Raw genomic sequence first — 25,268 nt, 5'->3', positions numbered from 1 at the left:
CAGTACCAGTAGGAACAGGGTTATGGTGGAGAAATGACAGAGCTTCACCGTATTGAGTCAGCCCTTATAGTTTTTATGGGACCCCTAGAGATATATTCAGCTTCTTTGAATGAGAACATGTACAGTATTCATATCTCCTCTCCATTCATGGTTAGAAATGGTTGGGAATCAATACTATGATCAGGGGGAAAAAATTAGGGCAAGCAAGCAATGTGGTTAGATAATATTTTTGTCAACTAGTACCAAAGGGAGATGCCATATTCTTCGTGTAGCCACCACTATTTTGTGTATATCCTGCCTATTTTCTATATTGTAGTTTCAAATTGTGTTTGTGACATAATTTTCTACTAACCTATCCTTATAGTTCATTAGTGACCAATTGTTTGAGAGGGATTGTCCAATACATACTTAATGGTTTTCAAAGGTCAAATAAAGAAACATTCTAATATACTCAGATTTTTTAATCTTCACAGATGGCCTGTTGTCACTCAAAAGTTTTGGGCTACTCCTGTAACTGTTTTGCTGTAACACAAGGAACTTCCTCCCACTCCTTGTATATCACTTATGTGTATGAAGGTGCTGGCTGTCTAGCTCAGTTTATTAGCCAAGCCAATCCTTTTATTCTTTGTGGCTGATGTGGAGATAAACACACAGGGAGGAGGCTACCTGCTTTGTTTGAACATCACAGTTTATAGGAAATGCTCTGGACTTTCGAGAATGCTTGACCATAGGTGAAATTGGGCAATTAGTGAAATTTAGAAAATTAGAGTATATTAGTACATTTTGTTCTTTTACGTTTGCAAACAACTGAACAATATTTTTCCCAGCAAGGTACAACAATCAACCAACCACCTAGCCTATGCTGCTTCAGAGGTATTTGACACACTAATTATTTGGCAAGTGAGATTTTCCTCACCTGAAATTTGCTAACATTTTTACTAGACACTTTTGCTCTACAGTTACATAGCAATTTAATGGTGATTTTAAACCTGCTCTTGAAATCACAGCTGTAAATTGCTAGACCTAGAGATTTCAGAGTGATGCTTTTAAATGATTCTCAGGTCAGTAAACCACTTACTTTGTCCAAAAGGAACCAGTCGCTGAAAATATTTTACCTCAATTATTTCAGATAATTCACCATGAAGAAGCTACAGGACACAAGGACATATGATGTCACATGAAAACCACTGAGGACATCTACTAGAAGTTTTAAAAGGACACTTCCATCAAAATTGTCTTTTCTCACATACTAATAACTTACAGTATATGTGAATACTCTATGTATTGGGTGGGTGGATTGTTTTCTAGATAATATTTTTGAAGCCTATATAACTTCCTTTTTGTTTGGACTTTTAGCAAAGAAAACAGCCTTGCTTGACTTTCTCAGACAGCCATTGATTCCATCCAGAGAAAGTCCTCCTGTAGCGACTCAATTAGAGCATCACATATTATAGTAATCAATGCAATGCTCTTCTGTATGCATCTTTATCGAGGCCTATCAGGAGAACAATACAGATGCTATAGTGTTATCATAGTTCTACACCTTCTATTACAATCAGAATTGCCTTGCAGATAGCATCTTTCCCTCACAGCAGCAGTAAACTAACTATTGATTATCTATATAGGAGGTTTTATCATTTGTGGGAAGAAAAATACTTTATATGCCATTTTCAATGGTATAGTGCTGCCAAAATGAAAAATAAAAACAGCCAAAATGTTAAAACAAAATGTTTTAATATGTTGTTTTATCATGTTAAAAAAAAAAAACATCCCTTTCTGATGGAAGTGTCCCTTTAAAATATAGGCTCAATTTTGGGGATCTGTTAACTATACTCTATATTAGGAAACTGAATTATATCCTAATGTAATATAATAATTAGAACTAAAACTCTTCTAGTGTTCCCACAAGCATCTGTAAGCAGGATATAGGTGACATTTATACTACATTATAATGTCTATGATTTCAATAAGAACTATAATTAGGGACTGGCTGGTAACACAATTGTCTATTGATAAACGGTTAGTGTAGTGCAAAGATATTGATGACCTATCCTCAGAATAGGTCATAAATATGAGATTGGCGTGGGTCTGACTCCCGACACCCTTGTCAATCTGCTGTTTGAAGAGTTAGCGGAACTCGTGCAAGCACTGCTTATGCTTCAAAATGTCTTGCTTGTAGAAGCAATGCAGTGTAAAGTGAATTGGACAAGCAGTTGTAATTACACTGTTCCACTGCTGCAAAGTAGACGGTGCACAGGTAATTTTGAAGCAGAAGCAGGGCTTGCACAAGCGGCGCTACCCCTTCAAATAGCAGATCGACTGTGGATTTTAAATAATCTTGTGAACCCATATGTGTTCTACCACCATTGGACCCAAAGACCTCATAATATAAGGACAGGAGTAATGTTTGGGGCGCTAATACAGACATATTGGTCACATATTCAAGGCCTAGGAGCTTCAAGTTGCATGTATGGTGCTTGTCCTCTGCTACAATGAAATATATCATTTGAATGAAAAAATAATCTTTTCTTAGTGGTGTTTCCTTTTGTAGTCATAAATATTCCAAAATTACTTTTATTTAGTATACAGCAATAACAGGCTTCAATGCTTAACCAGTACACAATATGTGCACTTAATCTGAGGAATAGTGTGGTTCAGTCTTGAAATGCAATACGATATTGGAATATTGGATATATTCATGACTACATCAAATTTGTTCATGTCATTCACAAGAAGAGGGAAGCACCACTAAGAAGGGATTATTCTTTCATCCGACCGGCATTTTCTAACACCAGCAATACTTGGATGACGGCTTCAATTCCAAGGAGCAAGCTTTGTATTTCTTGTATGCCTGTGTGGCTGTTTTGAGCCAGCTGCACAACCGACTCAGGTGAGCATATTCCTGTGTGTCAAATATATATTCATGATTTAGTCATATCTAGGTCTTAACAGACCATATCACTCATCTGCCATTAGTTCTGTAAATGGAAACATATTACTGTTAATAAGCATAACACAACCCCCAAATCCCAAAAAGTTGGGGTGCTGTGTAAAATGTAAAAAAAGGAAATAAACTCAATAAATAATTAGTAAATCTCATAGACCCATATTTTATTCACAGTAGAACAAAGAACATATTTTACATGTTGAAAGTTAGATATTTTACCATTTCATGAAAAAATATATATTTAGAACTTGATGGCAGCAACGCATCTCAGAAAAAGTTGGAACAGGGGAAACAAAAGACTGGAAAAGTAATTAGTACTAATAAAAAAAGAGCTGAAGGAGCAATTTTCTACAAAGTTACATGACTGACTATAAAAAGAGTATGTTAGAAAGGAAGAGCCTCTCAGATTAAAAGATGTGCAGAGGTTCACCAATTTTCAAATTGAGGCTAAAAACTGTAGAATAATTTAAAAAAATATATCCTGTACTGGAAATCACTGCATGGGCTCAGAAACACTCCCAGAAATCATTGCAATCAGCAAATGCAAGTTAAAACTGTATCATGCAAAGAAAAAGCCATATGCCAACATAATCTAGAAATGCTACCATATTCTCCAGGCCAAAGCTCATCTAAAATGGATTCAGGCAAATTTTAAAACTGTGCATGTGGTCAGATTAATCAAATTTTGAAATTCTTTTTTGAAACTACAGATGCAGTGTTCTGGAGAAAAGAGGAGAGGGACCATCCAGCTTATTATCAGCACATAGTTTAAAAGCCTGCATCTCTGATGGTATTGGGTAGAGTTGAGCGAACACCTAAATGTTCGGGTTCGGGGAGTTCGGCCGAACTTTTAAAAAAAGTTCGGGTACGGGACCTGAACTTGATCCGAACTTGGACCCGAACCCAAACCCCATTGAAGTCAATGGGGACCCGAACTTCACTTTATTATTTTCCGTTATAACATGGTTATAACGGAAAATAATAGTATTAGCTTTTTCAGATCTGAGTTTTCACGATCGTGAAAACTCAGATCCGACAGTATATTCTAACACAGAGGCGTTCCCATGGTGATAGGGACGCTTCAAGAGAATATACAAAGAACTGTGTACATAACTGCCCCCTGCTGCCAGGCAGCAGGGGCCAGACCCTCCTCCCTCCCCAGTATTAAAATCATTGGTGGCCAGTGCGGCCCCGTCCTATTAAAATCATTGGTGGTTAGTTCGGCCCCCCTAGTAAAATCATTGGTGTCCAGTGCGGCCTCCCCTCTCCCCCCCCACCCCTAATTAAAATCATTGGTGGCAGTGGCCACAGGTTAACAACCCCCCTCCCCCCCATCATTGGTGGCAGCGGAGCGGCAGTTCCGATCGGAGTACCAGTTTAATTGCTGGGGCTCCGATCGGTTACCATGGCAGCCAGGACGCTATTGCAGTCCTGGCTGCCATGGTTACTTAGCACTTTTAGCAGCATTATACTTACGTGCGCTGTCTGTGGCCGGACGGCGCTCCTCCTACTGGTAAGTGACAGGTCTGTGCTATAAGCAATACGCCGCACAGACCTTTCACTTACCAGTAGGAGGAGCGCCGGCCGGCCACAGACAGCGCACGTAAGTATAATGCTGCTAAAAGTGCTAAGTAACCATGGCACCCAGGACTGCAGTAGCGTCCTGGCTGCCATGGTAACCGATCAGAGCCCCAGCGATTAAACTGGGACTCCGATCGGAATTGCTGCTCTGCTGCCACCAATGATGGGGGGGAGGGGCCACACTTGACACCAATTATTTTTATAGGGGGTGGGTGGGGGTTCCGCACTAGCCACAAATGATTTTAATAGGGGGTGGGGGGCCACACTAGCCACCAATGATTTTAATAGGGAGGGGGGGCCGTACTGGCCACCAATGATTTTAATACTGAGGAGGGAGGGGGGTCTGGCCCCCTGCTGCCTGGCAGCACCTGATCTCTTACAGGGGGCTGTGATCCGCACAATTAACCCCTCAGGTGCGGCAACTGAGGGGTTAATTGTGCGGATCACAGCCCCCTGTAAGAGATCAGGTGCTGCCAGGCAGCAGGGGGCAGTTATGTTCGCAGTTCTCAGTATATTCTAACTTGAAGTGTCCCCATCACTATCGGAACGCCTCTGTGTTAGAATATATTGTCGGATCTGAGTTTTCACGATCTAACTCAAATCCAATGGTATATTCTAACATAGAGGCGTTCCCATGGTGATGGGGACGCTTCAAGTTAAAATATACCATCGGATTGGAGAAAACTCTGATCCAATGGTATATTAATATTACCCGAACACCGAACCCGAACCTGAACTTTTACTGAAATGTTCGGGTTCGGGTTCGGGTGCCGAACACCGTAAAGTTTGGTACGTACCCGAACTTTACAGTTCGGGTTCGCTCAACCCTAGTATTGGGTTGCATTAATACCTATGGTATGGGCAGCTTACACATCTGGAAAGGCACTATCAATGTTGAACAGTATATAGAGGTTTTAGAACAACATATTCTCCCATCCAAACAGCGTCTCTTTGAGGGAAGGACCTTTTTTGAGATGTGTTGCTGCCATTAAGTTCTAAATCAGTTAAATATTTTTTCATGAAATAGTAAAATATGTATTTTTTACATCTTGTATGTGTTCTATTGTGAATAAAATATGGGTTTATGATATTGTCAGATCATTGTATTGTTTTTATTTACATATATTTGTTGAAATCTAAATAGGGTTAATGAACATATGAATACCAACTTTTCTTTAAAGGTAGAAATGGTAAAATACTTGTATCAAAATGTTTCCACTTGGGGATGCTAAAATATATTATTTTATTGCCATATGGTAGAGAACATTACTTGTAGTTCAGCAATTACTAGGCTAACATTGAACAACTCATCTAATGACCTTGTAATAGCTAGAAAGTTACAATTATAATTTACATGAAAAGTAAAATGGAATGGCAATAGCATTAATATAAAAATAATTGCAGGGAACATACCTTTATGTCTTGCCAAGTATCGCCCAAGCAATATAATTGAACATAATGTGACAAAAACGACTACTGCTACTATCCCTCCTATAAGAGCGTGGTCAGTTGCTGCTTGACCAGGATATGCGTTGGGATCTGTATAGAAAATTTAATATCATATCATTATAAAACAGAATGGCACACAATTATACAATGAAAATAAAACACCTAAAATGTACAGTAAAAGTAATAAAGAACAGATCTGTCCAGGGATATAACAATAGGGGATACAGAGGTTGCAGTCTTGGGGCCCAAAAGGAACCAATAGCTATTCTGATAGAGCTAGATATAGCCTGCAATCATTAAGGCACCCTATCAGATTTTTCATTGGGGCCACAGAGAGCATTATTCATGGAGAAAATAATATAACAGGATATACTAGGAAAATTGACAAATGTTTTTGTCATATTAACTGAAGAGTTGTTTTTCAGCCAACATTAAAGCACATACAGCTATATTCCCCTAACTGAACAATGCTGGTTAATACGCTGACATGCCTTGCAAAGCTGCCCTGGTATTTCAATTGGAAAATATGATCCTAGCTATTTTGGTGAAAAAATAAAAGGAATTGAGAATTAGAGATCAGATATCACTGGCAGAGCTCTGTCTGAATAATACATCGCTTATACAGCTTTTTCTCTGTGGGAAATCCCTAACACATCCTCATCATTTCTATGCCATTCCTGCAGTACATTCACTGAGCTTCAGAAGTTGCATACACTACTTTACTATGACATACATAATATAACAATAATGGTATCATCATCTGATCTAATTTCAAATTTATGCACAGAATTTTAATTGAAAATGCATCAAACACATTAAACATATCTGTATATATGGACGAACTCATGGATTGTGCAGATCACTACATAGAGTTCCTTTTACTGTGATAGAAATGAACCCTCCATTCAATAATGCTGTTAAGTTTGTGATAGATTGTGTTTATGCTCAGTGGCCGATCTGAGAAGCCAGAGCTATAGAGGGAGTGAGAGATCAACAGACTGAACCAATGATGAGACAGGGGTGTGTCTCAGACTCCCCGTAAATACTGTAGCTAAACTGTATTCATAGATTACAGCTATGATCCAAAGGAGCAGCTTGATCCAAAAAAGCAGCCTGTTTCATTTGCAGCCCATGCCCACTGCTGCCCCACTCCAATTCATAACATTATTTATTTAGCTACTACTACTCCCATTTCTGCCACCACTGCTCCCCTCCTTGTACGTTGCCTGCCCTGACCTCGACCGGTCTCCTGACTATGTACAGGGTGGGCCATTTATATGGATACACCTTAATAAAATGGGAATGGTTTGATTCAAAATGGCCGATTTCAAAATGGCCGCCATGGTCACCACCCATCTTGAAAAGTTTCCCCCCTCACATATACTAATGTGCCACAAACAGGAAGTTAATATCACCAACCATTCCCATTTTATTAAGGTGTATCCATATAAATGGCCCACCCTGTATATTGTGGGTCAGCTGCCAACTACATCAGGCCTACACCAGAAGGTAGCGGCCTGGTTAGTTCCCAGTAGCGAAGTCCAGATGCCTGTATGAGGTTTAAAGGGTAAATACCAGGGCACAGACAGGACAGCGCCCTTAGGTTTAGCCTAAAGCCAAACAGGTTAGTTGGCACGGTGGTTCTCCATCCACTGTCCATAACAAAGCCAATCATCAAGATCTGCCGAAAAAAGCATGTATTCACCACCTGTAGGCACTGACCTACATATCAATTTTAAGCTCATGACTCAAACAGTATTTATCATAAAAAACGGATCCAGAACTGTCCTTTTTATAGCTCACATATCACAATATTTGGGCACTAGCCACCTTTTAGGCAGCTTTCAGATGAGCAACGTTTTTGGTCAGTTGCTGTCCGAGTTGGCCTGGATAGCACCCACACTAAACACTGACCCTTTCAACTGAATGGGAATATTCATAGGAGTTATTTTCCACATGGACCATCTGTCCTTGCAGAGAAAATGGCAGCATTTTCTATCTTTGATTTTCCCTTAGTACACCCTGATTCAAATGAATGGGTCTGCAGAAAAAATGGACCTCACATGGTATAAGTCCACTTGAATCCAGCCTTAAATTTACTCTCTCAGTTGGTCTTAATTTGTTGAATGTCAGATATAAAATAAATCCTAAATACAGTTTAGCGGGGAGTGCAGAGAGGAGCGGGGACCCGGCTCTCACATGAGAGCCGCGGCCCTGCTTTGACAGCCCAGACCAGCAGGAGTGCTGATCTGGGCTGTTTAACACTTTACATGCCACGGGCAATGGCACCCACCGCATGTAAAGTGCTGATACAGGTAGCGGACTCCCTCTGTCTCCCATCGGCAGCCCGCAAATGCAATTGTGGGGTGCCGATGTATGTGAAGGCTGCCTGGGGTCTGATGCAGGCCCCAGACCAGCCGTCAGTAATTTTCAGCAGGATACTCCTCTCTGGCGCAGCCTGCTGTTCAATGTTAGAATAGCATTGCCATTAAAATCCAATGCACTATAGGGATAGTGCATTGGATTTTAAAAGCAATCAAAAAGCTGTCTGTTATAGTCCCCTTCCGGGACTATTAAGTGGAAAAAAAAAATTCATTCAATAAAAAAAATCCCACAAAAAAATTGCTTTTTTTGCCCCTTGAAAATACTTTTTAATAAAAAAAATTGCAAAAAAAATCTTCCCCATATGTTTGGTATTGCCATGTCCGTAACAACCCGGACTACATAAATATCATGTAAATTATCCCCTATGGTGAACGCCGTAAAAAAAAATGAAAAAAAAAACTACAGAATTGCTAATTTATTCTTAGTTGACACCGAAAAACATAATAACAAGCGATCAAAAGGCGCCATTTACTCCAAAATGATACCAATGAAAAATTCAAGTTGTCCTGCAAAAATCAAGCCCTCACACAACTCTATAGAAAGTTAAATAAAAAAGTTATCGGTCTTGGGAAGCGGCAATGCAAAAAAAAAAATTTCTTAAAAAAAAAAAGGGGTTTTATTGCAAAAAAGTAGTAAAATGTAAAAAAAAATATATACAGTATATGCATTTGGTATCACTGCAATCATACTAACCTAGAGAATAAAGATATTATGTTATTAATAGTGAAAAATAAACACCATAAAATTTATGTCGTAAAAACGCAGTGGCAGTATTGCTGTTTTTCCCATCTCCCTCCCAGAAAGAGTTAATAAAAATTAATCAGAAAGTTATGTGTACACCAAAATGGCGCCATTAAAAACTACAACTTGTCCCGCAAAAAACAAGCCTTCATAAAGCTATACAGATGGAAAAATAAAAAAGTTATAGCTCTTGGAACGCGACGATGAAAAAAGGAAGAAAAATGCTTGGTCAGTAAAGCCCAAAGTAGGCTGGTCACTAAAGGGTTAAGGAAGAAATTTAGCAGAATAAAAGACCAGAACTCGAGAATACATGGCTTTCTTTGACATTTGTGATTTATTGTAGACTCTCTTCCAATTTGAACCACGAGGACCTCACTGTAGTGCATTATCTTGCATAAAACACATACTGTATGGAATTAGATCTGCCATGCTTTGCAGACCACCCAATTCTATTAGTATCTATTGATCTGTGGGAAACATCAAGGCGCACAAACAAAATTCGGCTGCCTCTGTTATCATTCCAGGAGACATTTTTTATACTTATCAGCATAGAAAAAAAATTTACAATATGTTTATGCTGCATATTGTTTCCAGATTTTAAAAAAAAATGAAAAAAATTAGAGCAGAGCAAAGACACGAAAAAAAAAAATAAAAGGTTAAATCTGCTGACAAGAAAATGCATTATATTGATCAACTACCAGGATGCTTGGAATACAGCGGCTTTACCTTAGTCTCATCCATTTTGTGCAAAATTCAGTCGAATAAATGTGCAAGGGGAAAGAAGCTTTTATGTTTGGGCGTACTTAGTGTTAGACAAATTACAGGATGTGCACTTCATTTCTAGCAATCTTTTGATGTTGAATGATTCTTTGAATTATCTATTCTACTGAAAAAAAGTAAGTCATAAACTCTTCAGCACATGGTTCACTTCTCAAACACTGACAATGTTTATACCCCTCTTGATCAAATGACTAAGAAAAACGGAAAAGGGTAACAAAAACTATAGGACCGCCACAGAAAAGATATGACCCAAAAATAAAAATGTATTAAGGAGCCTTTCAGATTAAAATCAAGCATTATATCTCAGTAGAAGTGGCAGCGTGTGGGGATCTAGTCATGCCAATCACAGAACTGTCCAGATCCTTCCTGCCTACTGTAAGTTGACCTGTTAGGTTTCCTACAGAATCTCAGGGTAGAATAGAATAAAGTAGGAGACACGGAGCTTGATTAGATATATTTTGTTAGGATTTGGTTAAAAGAAAAATGCAGCTCGAATGCTAGGATGCATTGAGAAAGCCAGTAAATTTAGTTTGGGGTTGTGGCAAGTTTATGTGGACAAGGGATATCTGACTGACTGGTGAGTCTAAAGGCTGGGAATCCCATGATCCTATTCTGATGGAGCAGCAGGTCGTGTATACGCATTGCCATTCCATTTCGCCCTCTATGGGAGCGCCAAAGATAGCTGAGTACACAAAATGAATGGACTGGCCGGGTGCATGCTTGTCCTGTCGCTCCATCAGAATGGGAGAAAGAGACTCACGTTCTTGGGATGGTGGGGGTCCCAGCACTGGAATCCCCAGTGATCAGCTAGGTATTCAATATCCTGTAGATATGGGATAACATAAACTTGATACAACCCCTTCAAATTAGTATGTATACAGCAAGAACTGTGTGAGAATGGGGAAAGTAAGACTCACAAGCTTTCTCTATGACTTTCTCTATAATGAAACCAGTCATACCAGTGATACCAGTTATATATTCCTCCCACAGTCACTCTGTGGGAGGAATGTATCATTTCTCTGGCATAAAACTTTTGGAAATTTTTGGTGCAAGGTACATTTTGCACCAAAATGTTGACATTTTGCACTTTTACACAACCCCTGACACTTTTGCAAACATTGAACAGGAGTAGGTGGGCCACTGGAAGGAACCCCGTTGCCTCACTCATTTAACAATGTGTGCACCAGAAAACATGCACATTAGACTATACATCTACATCATTTTTCTTACTGATGTAGATTTGTTTTTCTGGTTCACAGCACTCCTGACAATGGACCAGACTTATCTTTGCAATATCTATGCTACTAGAGTTTTTTATTAAAACTGGTATGAGAAACATCCATCCTGATACATTCTCTGCTTTAACTGTGAGCTTAGCATGTGAAAAATGTTTTAGTTTATTTAAAAAAATACACCCTCCCACCTCAATGGCTCCTTAGACAACTGCATACATTGCCTACCTATAGTTCCACCCTGACTTCCTGTTTCTATAGTGTCACACCCTATGAGTAGAGAAAGGTCATCTGGTACCTTTTCTATTTTTTTTTTTTGTATAAAAAGACTTCTTTATTGAAGTAAATGGAGTTTTGGAAATTACTGTAATTTATTTTTATTTAACATCTACTGGGATGATGCTCCATAAATGGTAAATTATCAAAATGTTTGTGCTGCAGTTTTGACAAATGTAAAATCAATAATAACATCTTATTTGCATTGTAGATTTATTAACATGTCCATCAGCTATAAAACTCCTTCCTGTGCATTTTTTATCAGAATTGCCGCTTGCCATTATATAGATCTGTTGTTGGTGCAATCTGAAGGCACCATCATATTGAGATTTCTAGAGTCAGTCATGTCAGCAGGTAATGCGGGACCAGCACTGCTTAGAAGATGGCTAATTTTGTGCTAATCGTAGGTAAAGTGCTGAAACCCACTACCACCTTCTAGTGATGAGCGGCAGGGGCAATATTCGAATTCGCTATATTTAGCGAATATTTGGGTGAATATTCGTCATATATTCGCGAATTCGCTAATTCGTGATTATTTTCTTGATTGCTAAAAAATTGGCAATGTAATATGCGCATATTGCGCGCGAAATACAGGAGTGGGTCACTGTTACTAATTTTTTTAAGCGGCTAGATGTTTCCTGAGAGTGGAGAAATGGTTGGCATGGCAGAACATTACAATAGCTTTATATGCAGATAGAGTGATATAATATTTTTGCGATTGTGCAAATCGGCAATTAATGCTGCGCATATTTTTGCACAATACGTGCAACTTCACATTTTATCAGGTCTGACTACATATTACTGATTGGTGCACTAAGTATTGTTGTGACATCACAGCACTATGTCTGTAGCATGTATGTATGGACAGCAGAGAAACAGTAATTCCTATCACACTACCTAACACCCTGCACTGGAACCAGCTACACTATATCAGGATATAACCTACACTGACTATCTCCCGCTAACTATCTGTATTTTATATATAAGATAACTAACTATCTAATGTAATTAAACAGTAAAGCACAGAGCACAGCAATAACACTGCTCTCTCTCTCAGATCTCCATAAAACTACAGAAAATGGCTGCTTGGGAAGTTCTTATACAGTAAGGGGTAGGCAGCTTTCCTATTGGTTGCTAGGGATGTTGCTAAGCTCAGACAAAGACATTGCAGCCTTCTGATTGGCCCAAAAGCAAGAAGGGAGGATACTGATGAAAAAAAAAAATCTAGAAAACTTGCAAATATGAATATATTGCACTATTTTCTAAAATAGAAATTAAAATGAAAATTAGAGATTAAAATTCACGATTTGAATAATCGCGCCCAATACTACCACCTTCCAGAAGGTTAAAAAAGAGGCATGTTTAAGTACCCTGCTACTACATTAATTTGTTATGATGGCCAATATTCAAGGCAAGGATTGGGAATAACCCATTTATTACTGATCATAGCTTGACTGTTCATAAGCATTAGAATTTCATTTACATGCAGCCACCCATCCCATCTAATGCGATCAATCATCCCAATGAAGATACATTGATTCTCAACAGCACATCCCTGTTTACCACGGGTGATGAGCTGCATACAAACAATTGTTTTAGGTGCCAAATTTAAGATGCCATTGAACAATGAAAAAGCATTTGATCGGTGGCATATATAGGGCTCTATTATACCTACAGATTCTGCAGGCAATTGTCGGGAGGGAAGCGTTTCTTCTCGGCAATTGCCTGCTGGATAGTGGAGGAGACTGCTGCTATTACATACAGTGATCTCCTCTACAGCGTGGGAGGAGCGATCGTTATGTCATCTCTCGTCCCCATGCTGCATAGTGGTTTGCCTGCAGCAAAACAATGATTATTAAACATATTGAAAGACTCCAATTACCCAATGAACAATTATTTTGCTCGTTCAATGGGTAATCGGTTGTAGTATTAGACTGCTGGATCATTGCTAACAGGCGTTTATATATCTGTAGGTGTAACTGGCCAGTTATCAGGAACAAATGTTCATACAAATCATTTATTCCCAATAATAATCTAAATTATTGACCTATGTAATAGGGCTTAATGGGACACGACCAAGCTAAGTGCCATTAATAAAAATAAAGGGTATCATGTAAATTTATGTGAAAGTCCTATTTGTAGGACCACCAACTACTAAGATAATAGTGGTTCTGTGACCAAATTGTGGGGAAGTAAAGGAGATTTGTTCTCTTCACTTATGCATTGTCTACAGAAACATCTAATTGGCTTTTGGCTTTGGTTGAAATACCCCTTTAATCTCCCGAATAATAGAATAATGGAATGCCCCTTTAATCTCCCCAACACATGAGGTTTCTTTTCCATAGGAACTGTAATATTAACATACTAGGGATGAAGATACCTTCAAGAGAATTGTACTGTCCTACCATCATGCAAGGAACAAGTAGAGATGACAACAATAAGTGGTAGAGTGGTAAAAGCTGTTATGCTGGCGGCATGTGTGGGTGTCACTCACCCAACTGCCCCCTCTGCTGCCCAACAGTCCAGACCCGCTGGCTATCAGCAACGGGCCTGATCACTGGCATTGCACGCACACTAGTCTTCCTCAGCCAATGGCTGGGCACTTCTGGGTCTTTCAGACACCTTTCCCTATGTGAGGATGTCTGAGCTTTAGGTTGTCTAGCTTGCTAGTTCCCAGTGAATGAACTATTCTGTCTACCTTTGTACAGATCTCTGCCCTTTTACTGGCTCAGACACCCTGCTGCCTGACCTGACCATGGACTGTTTACAGTATTGTCCCTTTGCTGCCTGCAAGACTAGTTTCAGGGATTTCCACATATTTGGCTTGCCCTGACCTCTGCTTGTTTCAGTACTGTGAATATTGCCAAATCACTGAGAAAGTTTTTCTTTAGCGTTTTTGCTCTGCCACCATATGCATTACATATTGTGACTTTAAAATGCTTATTTATGCAGTATCACTTAAATATTTTGTATTTTAGGATGCAATTTGTCCTTTTAGTTTATTCTCATTTTAATTTTTTTATGTTTATAGTATGCCAAACAATTGCCAGTGTGCTTTTATAGCTCATAGTTTATTAATAGCACTCATTTTATACCTAAACCGAAGCCTAATAAAATGACTCTTATTCATGGTAATTTACGTACTTATAATTCACAGTAGAAATAAATGCAGGGGCAATTTCCATTGGCCGTGGTTGCGGTATAATAGCTGTAGTAAAACTTCATGCCATATTAAACATCTCAGAAACCTCTAATGGAAAAGACTGTGAATTGTGAAAATCTTGCTATGTTCACATGTTCGATTTTCAGGATTTTCCTCTTAAATTTATGGTAGGAATAAAATAAAATATTGCATAAAAGTATCAATCAAAGCAGAGATAGCTCCCAAACTGCATCGTAAAAAGAGAAACATGCATTTCTCCAACCTAAATGAACTTATTTACGATAAAATTCTCATTTTCGTCCCTGGAAATATTTTAACTTTCGATGCTTACTAGTTGCACATCATTTTTATGTAATGTGCCTCTCTACTGCTTTTTTGTGTTGTGCATTTTACTGTCTCCTTAAGGGTGTAAGGTACTCATGTTGTAAAATGCTTCATTTACTTTATGTTGCAGCTTGTGACTCCAGTATTATGTATGTATATAGTTTCTGGTTGACTTTATACTTTCATGCCATGGCAATCAGGTGAACATACTTCTCTCAGAAGTAAGGTAGGGACCTGAGGCTCATTTTAATGGTAAATTTTAAGTGCATGAGTGGGATGGGCCAAAATTATTGGTGGCTTGCCAGATTGACACTTCCTTGAATTATTTTGTGTCTGCAGCTTTATATGAAAGTACTTCTGAGGATGATGAACATTTTATGAAGATGAAAAACAAACATTATGTAGTGCAACTTAGTCAGGGAAGAAATACAAGAGTCATAATGCAATATGTTAGATTCCATGCCATGCAATCCTGTAGTTTCTAGTAGTCGGCAGTTGCACAACAACCATACCATAAAGGAAATTTATACCATCAAGGTTACAGAGCAATTTAACTCGCCATTTACGGTATACTTACAAATGTAGCAAACATTGACTTGACACTTTATGTGCAACAAACTATAACTTGATTCTTTTATGGTTTGTGTAGTTTGAATCATGTAATGTAGGCAGTGTGGGTGATGGTGTGTTCTGTGTGGCTTTTTCATGTGAGATGGTTTAGGTCTTGCAGCGTTTTGGTGTCCGCCTGACGATGCGGAGCCAAACAGATCCGTCCTGACTTACAATGTAAGTCAATATGGTGTAATTGAAAACGGATCCGTCCCCATTAACTTTCAATGTAACTCAGGACGGATCCGTTCTGAATAATGCAAACGGATTGCTCAGGGCTGTACAGACATTATCATCACTTGCTGTCCCCAATAGAGCTCACAATCAGTATATTGTTGCAGTGTGGGAGGAAGCCAGAGTACCTAGAAGAAACCCACGCAAACAGGAGGAGAACGTACAAACTTAAGGCAGATGTTGTCTTTGGTCAGATTCGAACCAAGGACCCCGACGCTGCAAGATACCAGTGCTAACCATTGAAACATCGTTATCTTAAAATATCTTAAAATTATTTTAAAATAATATAATAATACACAGGGAATAAACAATCACTGTATGTTTTGGCATAGCAATTATGTAATACATTTCCTGAATTTTATGCAATTTTAGAACTTGGAACATCTTTTCAGAAACTTTGTTGAAGTTATATTTATTTTAAATGGTAACATGAAAGAGAAAAGCAACCTACTGTCACCTAAATGTATAATTTATTCCTTTTTGTTTTAGTTGACTATGGCTTCATGCCATGCTTTGTAGGGGTGGAACTTAATGAATAGACAATAGCCTGGGTGATTGAGAATACAAAGTTTTATTAGGTTTATTAATTTATTCCTATTTAAACACCCACAATAAATTACAAATTACAATATTCAATTTAGTTCCTAGCTTTTTAACTTGACATTGTGAATTATAGATGTCATGGCAAATGTCAATTTTTTTTTTTTTTTCTTCAACACATTTAGCATATTAAGTTTTAAGTTTGCTAAGTCAGTATAAAGAGGATTCACTATGCTGTTTGTACAGTGTGGCAGTCTAATTTGCTTGGTATTAGAATGGTACGCCATGCAAAGAGTGTAACATGTTGTGGCACAATAATCTGATAAACAGTGCATAATCTGTACAGATGGTACTTACTACATGTGTGCCAATATAGTCCAGCTTTCCATCCAGAAACAGAATTAAATATTTGAACAATGTTAAAATAAAAATAGGCAAATAATTAAATGGATTACTGACAGATACACGATAGATAGATAGATAGATAGATAGATAGATAGATAGATAGATAGATAGATAGATAGATATGAGATAGATTTGAGGATTCAATCAAAATTGGCTTATGTTCTATCCCTATCCCTAGGACCAGAAAAAAGGACTTTACCATGCAATCACTAAATAGGGCTGCACATCCCGGACCAAATATGTCTGCGCATGACGGTCTGGAATCTGGACTAAATGGAGAAAAAGAGGAACGTGAACAAGTAAAATCAGTGGAGACATCACCAATGCTCTCATTCATCTTAGCAAGTGTGTTGGTCTGTCTTATGGTTCATTTACAAAAGGTCAGGACTTCTGAAGTCTTGAGTTGGAATAGTTCTGCCAAGACTCAGAAACAAGGAAATTTCACTTGTGAAGCTAACCTCATCTCCTGCCTGGACTACTACAATATCATTTTCTCTGGCCTCCCATCTAGCATTCTCACTCTCCTCCAATCTAGTCTAAACTCATCTGCCCAGTTAATCCATTAGTCCCCTCGTTCCTCTTCTCCCTCTCCCCTCTGCTAATCCCTTCACTGGCTCTCCCTTGCCCAGAAAATTCAGTTCAAAATATTAACAACTAAATACAGTATAAGGCCATCTACAATTTGTCCCCCCCTTATATCTGTAACCTGGTTTCCAGATACTGTACATCCCTACACGTAATCTCCAATCCTTACAGGACCTCCTTATTTGTTCTCCTATTGCCTGTTTTTCATACAATTGTCTACAAGATTTTTTATGTGCATCCCCCATACTTTGGAACTCACTATCCCTGCACATCAGAGTCTTCCCCAACATCCAAACCTTCCAAAGTATGTACTTGAAAACCCACCTCTTCCAGAAAGCCTACCACCTACAATTAGCATGCTGCCACCACACAACCAGAGGACCAGCTTTTACCCTCACTAACTGTGTCGTTCCCCTTCCCTTGAAGAGGGCAAGGTCTTCTCTCCCTCTGTACCAGTTTCATTAGCATTGTATTTGTGTTTTATATTAAGTATATGTAACCTCCTTTGATGTACAGTGCCATGGAATTAATGGCCTTTCAAGTAAATACATAAAAACAGATGGATAAATATGAAATAGGATAGATGGACAGATATGTATGTGACTCTGAGGGAGAGGAGGAGGAAGAAGGAGACTGCACCCTGGCCCTAGAGAAGCTACGCAAGCTGAAGACAACAGTGCACTTATAAAATCCTTCTTCAAGTTCACCCTTTCCCAGGCCCTAGCCCCGCTGATTCAAGAAATAAGAGAATTAAGGCAAGACATGAGGGCTCTGGGGCATCGAGTAGACAAGCTGGAAAACAACCAGGGCCTAGTAGTAGCGCACAGCGCAGCTTTAGTACATTCATTTGAGGCCCAGATCAGTTTGCACAACAATTCCTACCTCATGATCAAGGACCAAGAAAACAGAAGCCAACAAAATAATGTCAGGATAAATGGATTGTTGGTGTTGTCAGAGCAGCTGGAACCTGCTGCCATGAATCTATTCGCGGACCTGCTGGGCGATGATAGGGCAGAAACTATTATTATTGAGAGGATCCACCGATCTCTCCATCCCACGCCTAGACAAGGAGAACCACCCAGAGATGTTATATGCGGGTTGCTGAGCTTCTGGCATACCACGGCCATTTTGCAGGCTTCCCATGATAATAAAGAACTAAGGTATGGCGACTCACTAGCTCTCCTTTATCAGGATGTGGCCCCTTCCACATTGGCCAAGCGCCATGCCCTCAAGCCACTAACTGACCACCTATGGAGCCAAAAGCTGTTGTACCAGTGGCTATTTCCCTTCGGGCTCATCTTTACTAAAAATGGACGCCGCTGTTTTGTCCGCATGCCCAGGATTTGGAAGCTTCTTGGAATATCCCGGACATTCCGCCACTGCCCATAGAACCCTGGCTACCAGTTGACATTGCCTTGTCCAAATTGTCAGAGCTACCCGCCTTGTAGCCCTGGGTGGTAGTCTCCAAACACAAAACCTCCAACAGCAAGAGATGCCTGGAGTGAACTACAATCACTCTCCCATCTCTACATGGTTCCAGTGCCAGCAGAAGTTGGAGATATCACCTTCTGTGCCACTATTCACACTAGTAGAACTCCTCACAGTGTTTGACGGGACACTTACCCCCTTTCCCTGTTACCTCATGCACTGGATATAGGTATTAATGGAGTCCAATCATGCAAATCAGACCCCTTTTTGTTTTATTGATGCTGCCTCTAAAGAATTGGCAAACACCTCCAGATATTTCTAGGTCCTCTAGCTTTGTCACCCACATACATAATGGAGTGTCTTAAGAATACACAGGGAGCTCTGTGGTGTCCATGTCCAGCAGAGACTTACCTTAGGCGCTTCATCCATCCATGCTGGTGTCTGGGACCTGGATAGCTACCTACAATGACTTTTTTATAGACTCCTCTATGTGCTACATACAGAGTCACACAGATCATCTGCTACCAGCAGCAGAAGTCTTACCACAGGTATCTGTGAACTGAACTATCAATATTTCATTGTATATGTCTTCGGCATTATCCCTTTTTCCTATTATCAACACCTGTTATGTGCCTTTTGGGTTGGATGGCAAGGGGAGGGGGTGTGTCTTAGAGTTGACTCTGGCCTACCCCCTCTCCCTATCTCTCTTATCAAACAAATATATTTATTTTAGAAGCATGGGGGCGAGGGACCGGGTTGGGATGACTTTCCATCACCACCCGCTCCCACATGCTCCTGCACAGTGGTCTAACTCAGAGACCACTCAGGTGCTACTGCTCCTTACGCTGTGGCTTCTGCTATGTGATGTGGAGCCTGGCAGAACTAGCAAACTACTAATGTACACGTTACAGATTGTTCCGAAATGTTCCTTTGTTCCTGTTTTACATTATGTTTTATCTTTTGTATTGCCTTGGATGATCTATCTGAAGCATGACCTGACTACTACAATTGGTTCCCTATGGCGTCCATGAACATAACTACCATTAATATCAGGGGCCTCAACACTCCACAAAAAAGGTCACAGATCCTTACTCTCTTGAAACAAAACTGATATCTGTTTCCTGCAAGAGACCCATAGCTCACACAAACTTCTCACAGTGGTTTCATTGTACATACCAAACAGCCGCTAGAGGTGTTAGTATTGCAATGTGAAAATATGTACCTTTCACCCCCATAGTGGTACAACAGGATCCAGACGGACAATTATTCATTCTTTTCAGCAGTCCATCGATCATACCAGAGGATAGATTACATATTGCTATCAGAGACACATATAGATATGATATGCTGATCCACTATCAGCCCTATTACTGTTTCGGAATACACCCCAGTAACAATCTCCCATTCCTTCGCCAATCTTCCCTCTCGACAATGGATGTGGCATTTAAATGAGACCCTTTTAGATACAGATAAACACTTATCTCAATACTTTCAAGACAATAAACCATCTGATACCTCCCAGACCATAGTTTGGGAAGCCCACAAAGCATTTATACGTGGAGAATTCACAGCATTGGGTTTAAGACTTAAAAAGAAAGACAGAAAATTCCCTGCTATGTCAAATTGCAACCATAGAAACTATTCAGAAAAGATCTAAAGTGACACTAGCCCAAGAAGAACTTCTTTCTTTAAGGCAACAACTGAAGATGCTTCTCAACATAAAATGTGCGAAAGCTTATCAGTACGTCAAATTCAAGCAATACATACATGGAGACAAAGGAAATAAACTGATGACTTATCTAATTAAAAAACATAATGAAACACAATACATTCCTACCATTAAAACAAACATGGGATCGATTGTTTCATTCACAAAAGACATAGCAGAAGAGTTTTGCTCTTATTACAACAAATTGTACAATCTAGATCCCACTCATCCCATCTCACCAGAAGGGCAACAAGAAACTGAAAGTAAAAAACATAAAGATATATTCCTAAACAACCTTAATCTCCCTAATTTAAATGCTGACGAATGCTCACCCCTACTGGTCCCCATTACGGATGAAGGCCACACATAGGCAAGGCCACATGACCAGACGGTCTCCCGGTGGGATGCTATAAAAAAACTTCTTCCCACACTAGCTCCCCATATAACCAGTTGGTGCCAGACTCTTGCTAAAGGAAAACCCCTCCCGAGGCAAGCTCTTGAGGCTACCAGCACTATCCATAAATGAAAACCAGCTCACCTTACAATCCACCGCCCTGTGCACGGAACGAGCCAAGCAGATCACTCTTGTAGAATATAAGAAAAGATGGTTCCAGCACTTGTAATAACTAAGTTGCCTTTATTTATTTCTTGTGGCATGTAACTCACATGGACACAAACTTTCACCCCAGCATGGTTGACGCGTTTCGAACAAAGGTGATCGAAACGCATCAACCATACTGAGGTGAAGGTTTGTGTCCATGTGAGTTACATGCTGCAAGAAAGAAATAAAGGCAACTGAGTTATTACAAGTGCTGGAACCATATTTTCTTCTTATACCATCACTATCATTCCTAAAAAAGGTAAAGACAGCAAGGAATGTAGCAATTATAGACCCATCTCATTGCTTAATCTGGACATAAAAATATGGGCCAAACTGTTGGCATCTAGACTTAATGCCCTCACCCCCAAAATTATCCACCAGGAACAAACCGGCTTTGTCTTGGCCGGGAGGGAAATTGTCAATTATGTAGACTCATTAATGCCATTACATGGGCCAAGCAGCAAGCTCTTACCCTTGTTCTTCTAGGTACTGATGCCAAAAAGGCTTTTGACAAAGTTGACTGGTTTTACATGCAGCGTGCGATGCACAGATTTGGAATACCTGACTCCTTTATCCAAGCAATTATGTCCCTATACCATCTGCCTAGTGCTAGAGTGAGAGTGAATGGAACCCTGTCATGATCCTTCCATATCACTAATGGGACACGCCAGGGGTGCCCACTCTCCCCCTCCCTATTCATCCTGGTGATGGAAACTCTATTACAAGCTTTCTGGGACAACCCTCTTATAAAAGGTTTGAAAGTAGGCAAAGTGGAACATAAATGTGCTGCTTTTGCAGATGACCTTGTACTAATTACAAACCCTACACAGGCATTCCCACAGATTCTGGATTTCTTTATTACATTTGGCTCATTATCTAAATTTAAGATAAACTATTCCAGGTCTGAAGCTATGGGTGTTTCCCTCTCGGCTCAGATGGTCCACGCTCTTAAATCCTCTTTCCCTTTCAAATAGAGCTCCGACTCTTTGCCATACCTAGGAATAACACTCACCAATGACCCTACAAGACTATATAAATCCAACTATCTCCCCCTCTTGAAGAAGATTAAAAACCAGTTACATTCTTTATCACTGCCATGTCTTGGATAGGGCGCAAAAACCTTCTACAAACATATATTGTCCCAAAACTCCTATACTTGTTACAAATAGTTCCCATCCACCGTCCGCAGTAATTTTTTATGCAGGTCAGTCCTACCTTCATAACCTTTCTCTGAAAGGGTAAAAAAACCAGAATATCCTATGACAAACTGATTTTATTTTTATTTTTTTCAATGCTCATATCACATACTGTACTTGACAGGATTCTAGTTGGAAATGGTCTATATAAAGAGAAAGAAAGAAAGAACTGCAATATATCTGAATTTCACTAAGGCAACTACATTTTACATCTGAACTGAAAAAGTAATTTCCTTTATTCCCTGCAGAGAGCAATAAGGCCCAGAATCAAGGGTCCAATGTAAGTACTAACTCAAGTTGCAAATTAAATAAATGTGATAAAAGCTTTCATCTGGCTGTTGATAAAATGTGCAAAGGCACTGATTTCGACAGACATATTACAATGCATCTCTTGTATGGCTCCCTAATGCAGATTCATCAATTGCCTCCATTCGGGATTTCTTGACTACGGGAGACAGAAATGTTACTCACGTCTTAAGTACTGCCCACTGGGGGAATATGAGATGTGTTCTAATCTGGCTAGTCATTAGAAAATAATGGAGCCATGTTTATTTTACCAAATTACAGCAATACTGAAAGTATTTGAAGACAGATTCAATTTTTGCTGACTTCTGTTTTCAGTTATCACTGAGGGCTGAATATCATAATCGAGAAACTTTGAGAAAATTCTAACTTTTATTGTATTTCAATTAAGGTTATATATATAAGATTATGGGAATATACATATACAGTGCAAAGAGCGCTATGGCAGCAAACTGACACAGCTTTGCTCGCATGATGTACATCTAGTCAAAAACTGTAGTTCACTAATCCTACTGCACAGGCACCTTCAGTAATGTCATAAATGTAAAGGTAACCTGTCATGTGAATATACTGCTGGGGAAATTGAGCAGATCTGCATAACTTTGGTTTGAAACTGAATTATATTATTATCAACTAAATAATGATTATATGATCTTTTGAACTACAGGAGCTTTTGAACCTCCAATTACTAGCAATAATATATGGAATATAAGATAGAAATATTATTATTATTATTATACATTTTTTTTGGGGGGGTTAATTATAGAGAAAGTCTAAATGGACTGCACAAAATTAGGAAAATAAAACATATTTTTATTGTTTAGGACTTAATTTTGTGAGCTGTGTAAATTACATTGATGAAAAAAAATCCCCATATAAAATAATCAAGATAGCAAATATTAAATATTTGGTTGTAAAAAAAAAAAAAATATCAATGTTTTGAGTTTTCCATGAAGGAAGATAACACTAATCAAACATGAACACAGAACTGTTAAATTATAAAACCACAATGCAAACCAAGGACATTGACAGATTTACTGTATAATTATACTACTGTATAATTAGAGCAAGACAACATCAATTCATAAAAATGACTAAATCACATAAGGTTAAGGAAAAACATAGAGGATAAGGACAAATCCTGTCTTTTTACGGAATGTATGTCTAGAATTTTGAAAATGATGGTCCAGCTTTGAGTAATATTGGCTGGAAAATTTGGAAACATAAAATGGTTTGATTTTGGTGACATAAGCATTGTGATTTCCTGACTATCAAAAAAGTAAATATTATACAATAAAATAAAATAAAAACATAAAGAAATAAATACAATACTCTGCAATCCCTACCGATCCATTGCAAAATCTCCAGAGAGCCCCCTGGTCTTTGTTTATAAGTGGCCAGCATATGACTATTGTAGCATATAAGCGGTCTGAAAGGTCATATGATTTAGGCTAAGTTCACAGGAACGTGTGTGATCCGTGGCCGTAATCGCGGGCCGCAATACACGGGCACAGTTCCGTGTGAATTCCGCATCACGGATGCGGACCCATTCACTTCAATGGGTCCGCAAATCCGGAATCGCGGAACGGTCGCACGGGACGGGACCCCTCGGAAGCACTACGGAGTGCCTCCGTGGGGTTACGTCCCGTACTTCCGTTCCGCAAAAAGATAGAACAAGTCCTATCTTTTAGCGGAACGGCCGGATCGCGGACCCATTAAAGTGAATGGGTCTGCGATCCGATGCGGCAGACCTACGGCCGGCGATCGTGCATTGCGGGTACAAATGTTTGCGAACCGTTCACGGTGGGCCCCATTCACTTTAATGACAGGCAAAGCTGAAAAACCTTCAGGTCATATTTGCAGCAACCAAATACTTACTAGAAGTGCACAAATAGTCCCACAACATGGACAATGACATACCAAAGGAGGATCAAGGCAAAAAGTCCCACAAAAAATATGTATTTTAACCAAAGGGCATTTTTATGCGTCTTAAAGGGAAACTCTCAAAAACGTGCCCTGCTGGAGCCTAGAAAATTTTTATTTTAGGCCACGGGAGTATGGGCCCCAAAAAATAGGCATTCACCTGACAGAAAAGAACAAGTGATTATGTGTCTGGAGGTACATTAGGCAGTAACTGGATATAATTTTTTACTGTAGACCCCAAAAATTAGTAATTCACCTGACACAAAAGGCCTTTTATGCCGTAGTATACAGTATACATAAGACAAGGACCATTCTTTGTTCTGGGTGTTGGCTGATATGTATGGGCTGGCATGAGGAAATTCAATTACACATTGTAACGGGGCGCCGTAGACCTCAGAGAGGTCGTCGAGCCTCTGCCAGATGAAGGCGGGCAGCTTGCGGCGGTTGGGGTTGTGTGAGTATTTAAAATTAATAATTTTTTTTTTTTAGGGTTCCCGACCAGGGTTCTCCACCAGAAAAGATGAGGAGGACGTCGGCAGTTTTTTAATTGACAATGCTTCCTTATCCAGATGGTGGTGGAGGAAAGAACACACCGACCGCCGCCAACGCAGACCACCAAACAACTCGGCTCCTCTGGTACGAGTTCTGTGAGACCATTGTGCCAAATTGGGATGACCTCAGAGACAGGCAACGGAATTAGTGGAGTAAGTATACAGTATTTAAAGGGATTCTGTCATCAGATTTAACCCCTCTAACCTAAACATATGCTCATGTCCAGACTAATAAGAAGAATCCTAAACTGGCCTTATTAAACCTCACTTTGGCTCTATTTGCCTAAAAAACAGTTTTTTATAACCT

General features: G+C 39.4%; 1 protein-coding gene across 1 annotated transcript in view; it reads right to left on the bottom strand.

Moving 5' to 3' along the window:
- CADM2 (cell adhesion molecule 2) overlaps positions 1 to 25,268 on the bottom strand; it is a 425,691-nt gene that overhangs the window by 2,301 nt on the left and 398,122 nt on the right. The window contains exon 9 of the mRNA XM_040422100.1: positions 5,942 to 6,067. Coding sequence (XP_040278034.1) covers positions 5,942 to 6,067 — 126 coding nt within the window. The remainder of the gene's footprint in view (positions 1 to 5,941; positions 6,068 to 25,268) is intronic.

The sequence above is a fragment of the Bufo bufo genome, chromosome 3 (genome assembly GCF_905171765.1).
Source record: "Bufo bufo chromosome 3, aBufBuf1.1, whole genome shotgun sequence".
In the NCBI taxonomy this organism is placed as follows: Eukaryota; Metazoa; Chordata; class Amphibia; order Anura; family Bufonidae; genus Bufo; species Bufo bufo.
The sequence above is the reverse complement of the archived record's forward strand: the minus strand, read 5'-3'. Positions and strand labels throughout refer to the sequence as shown.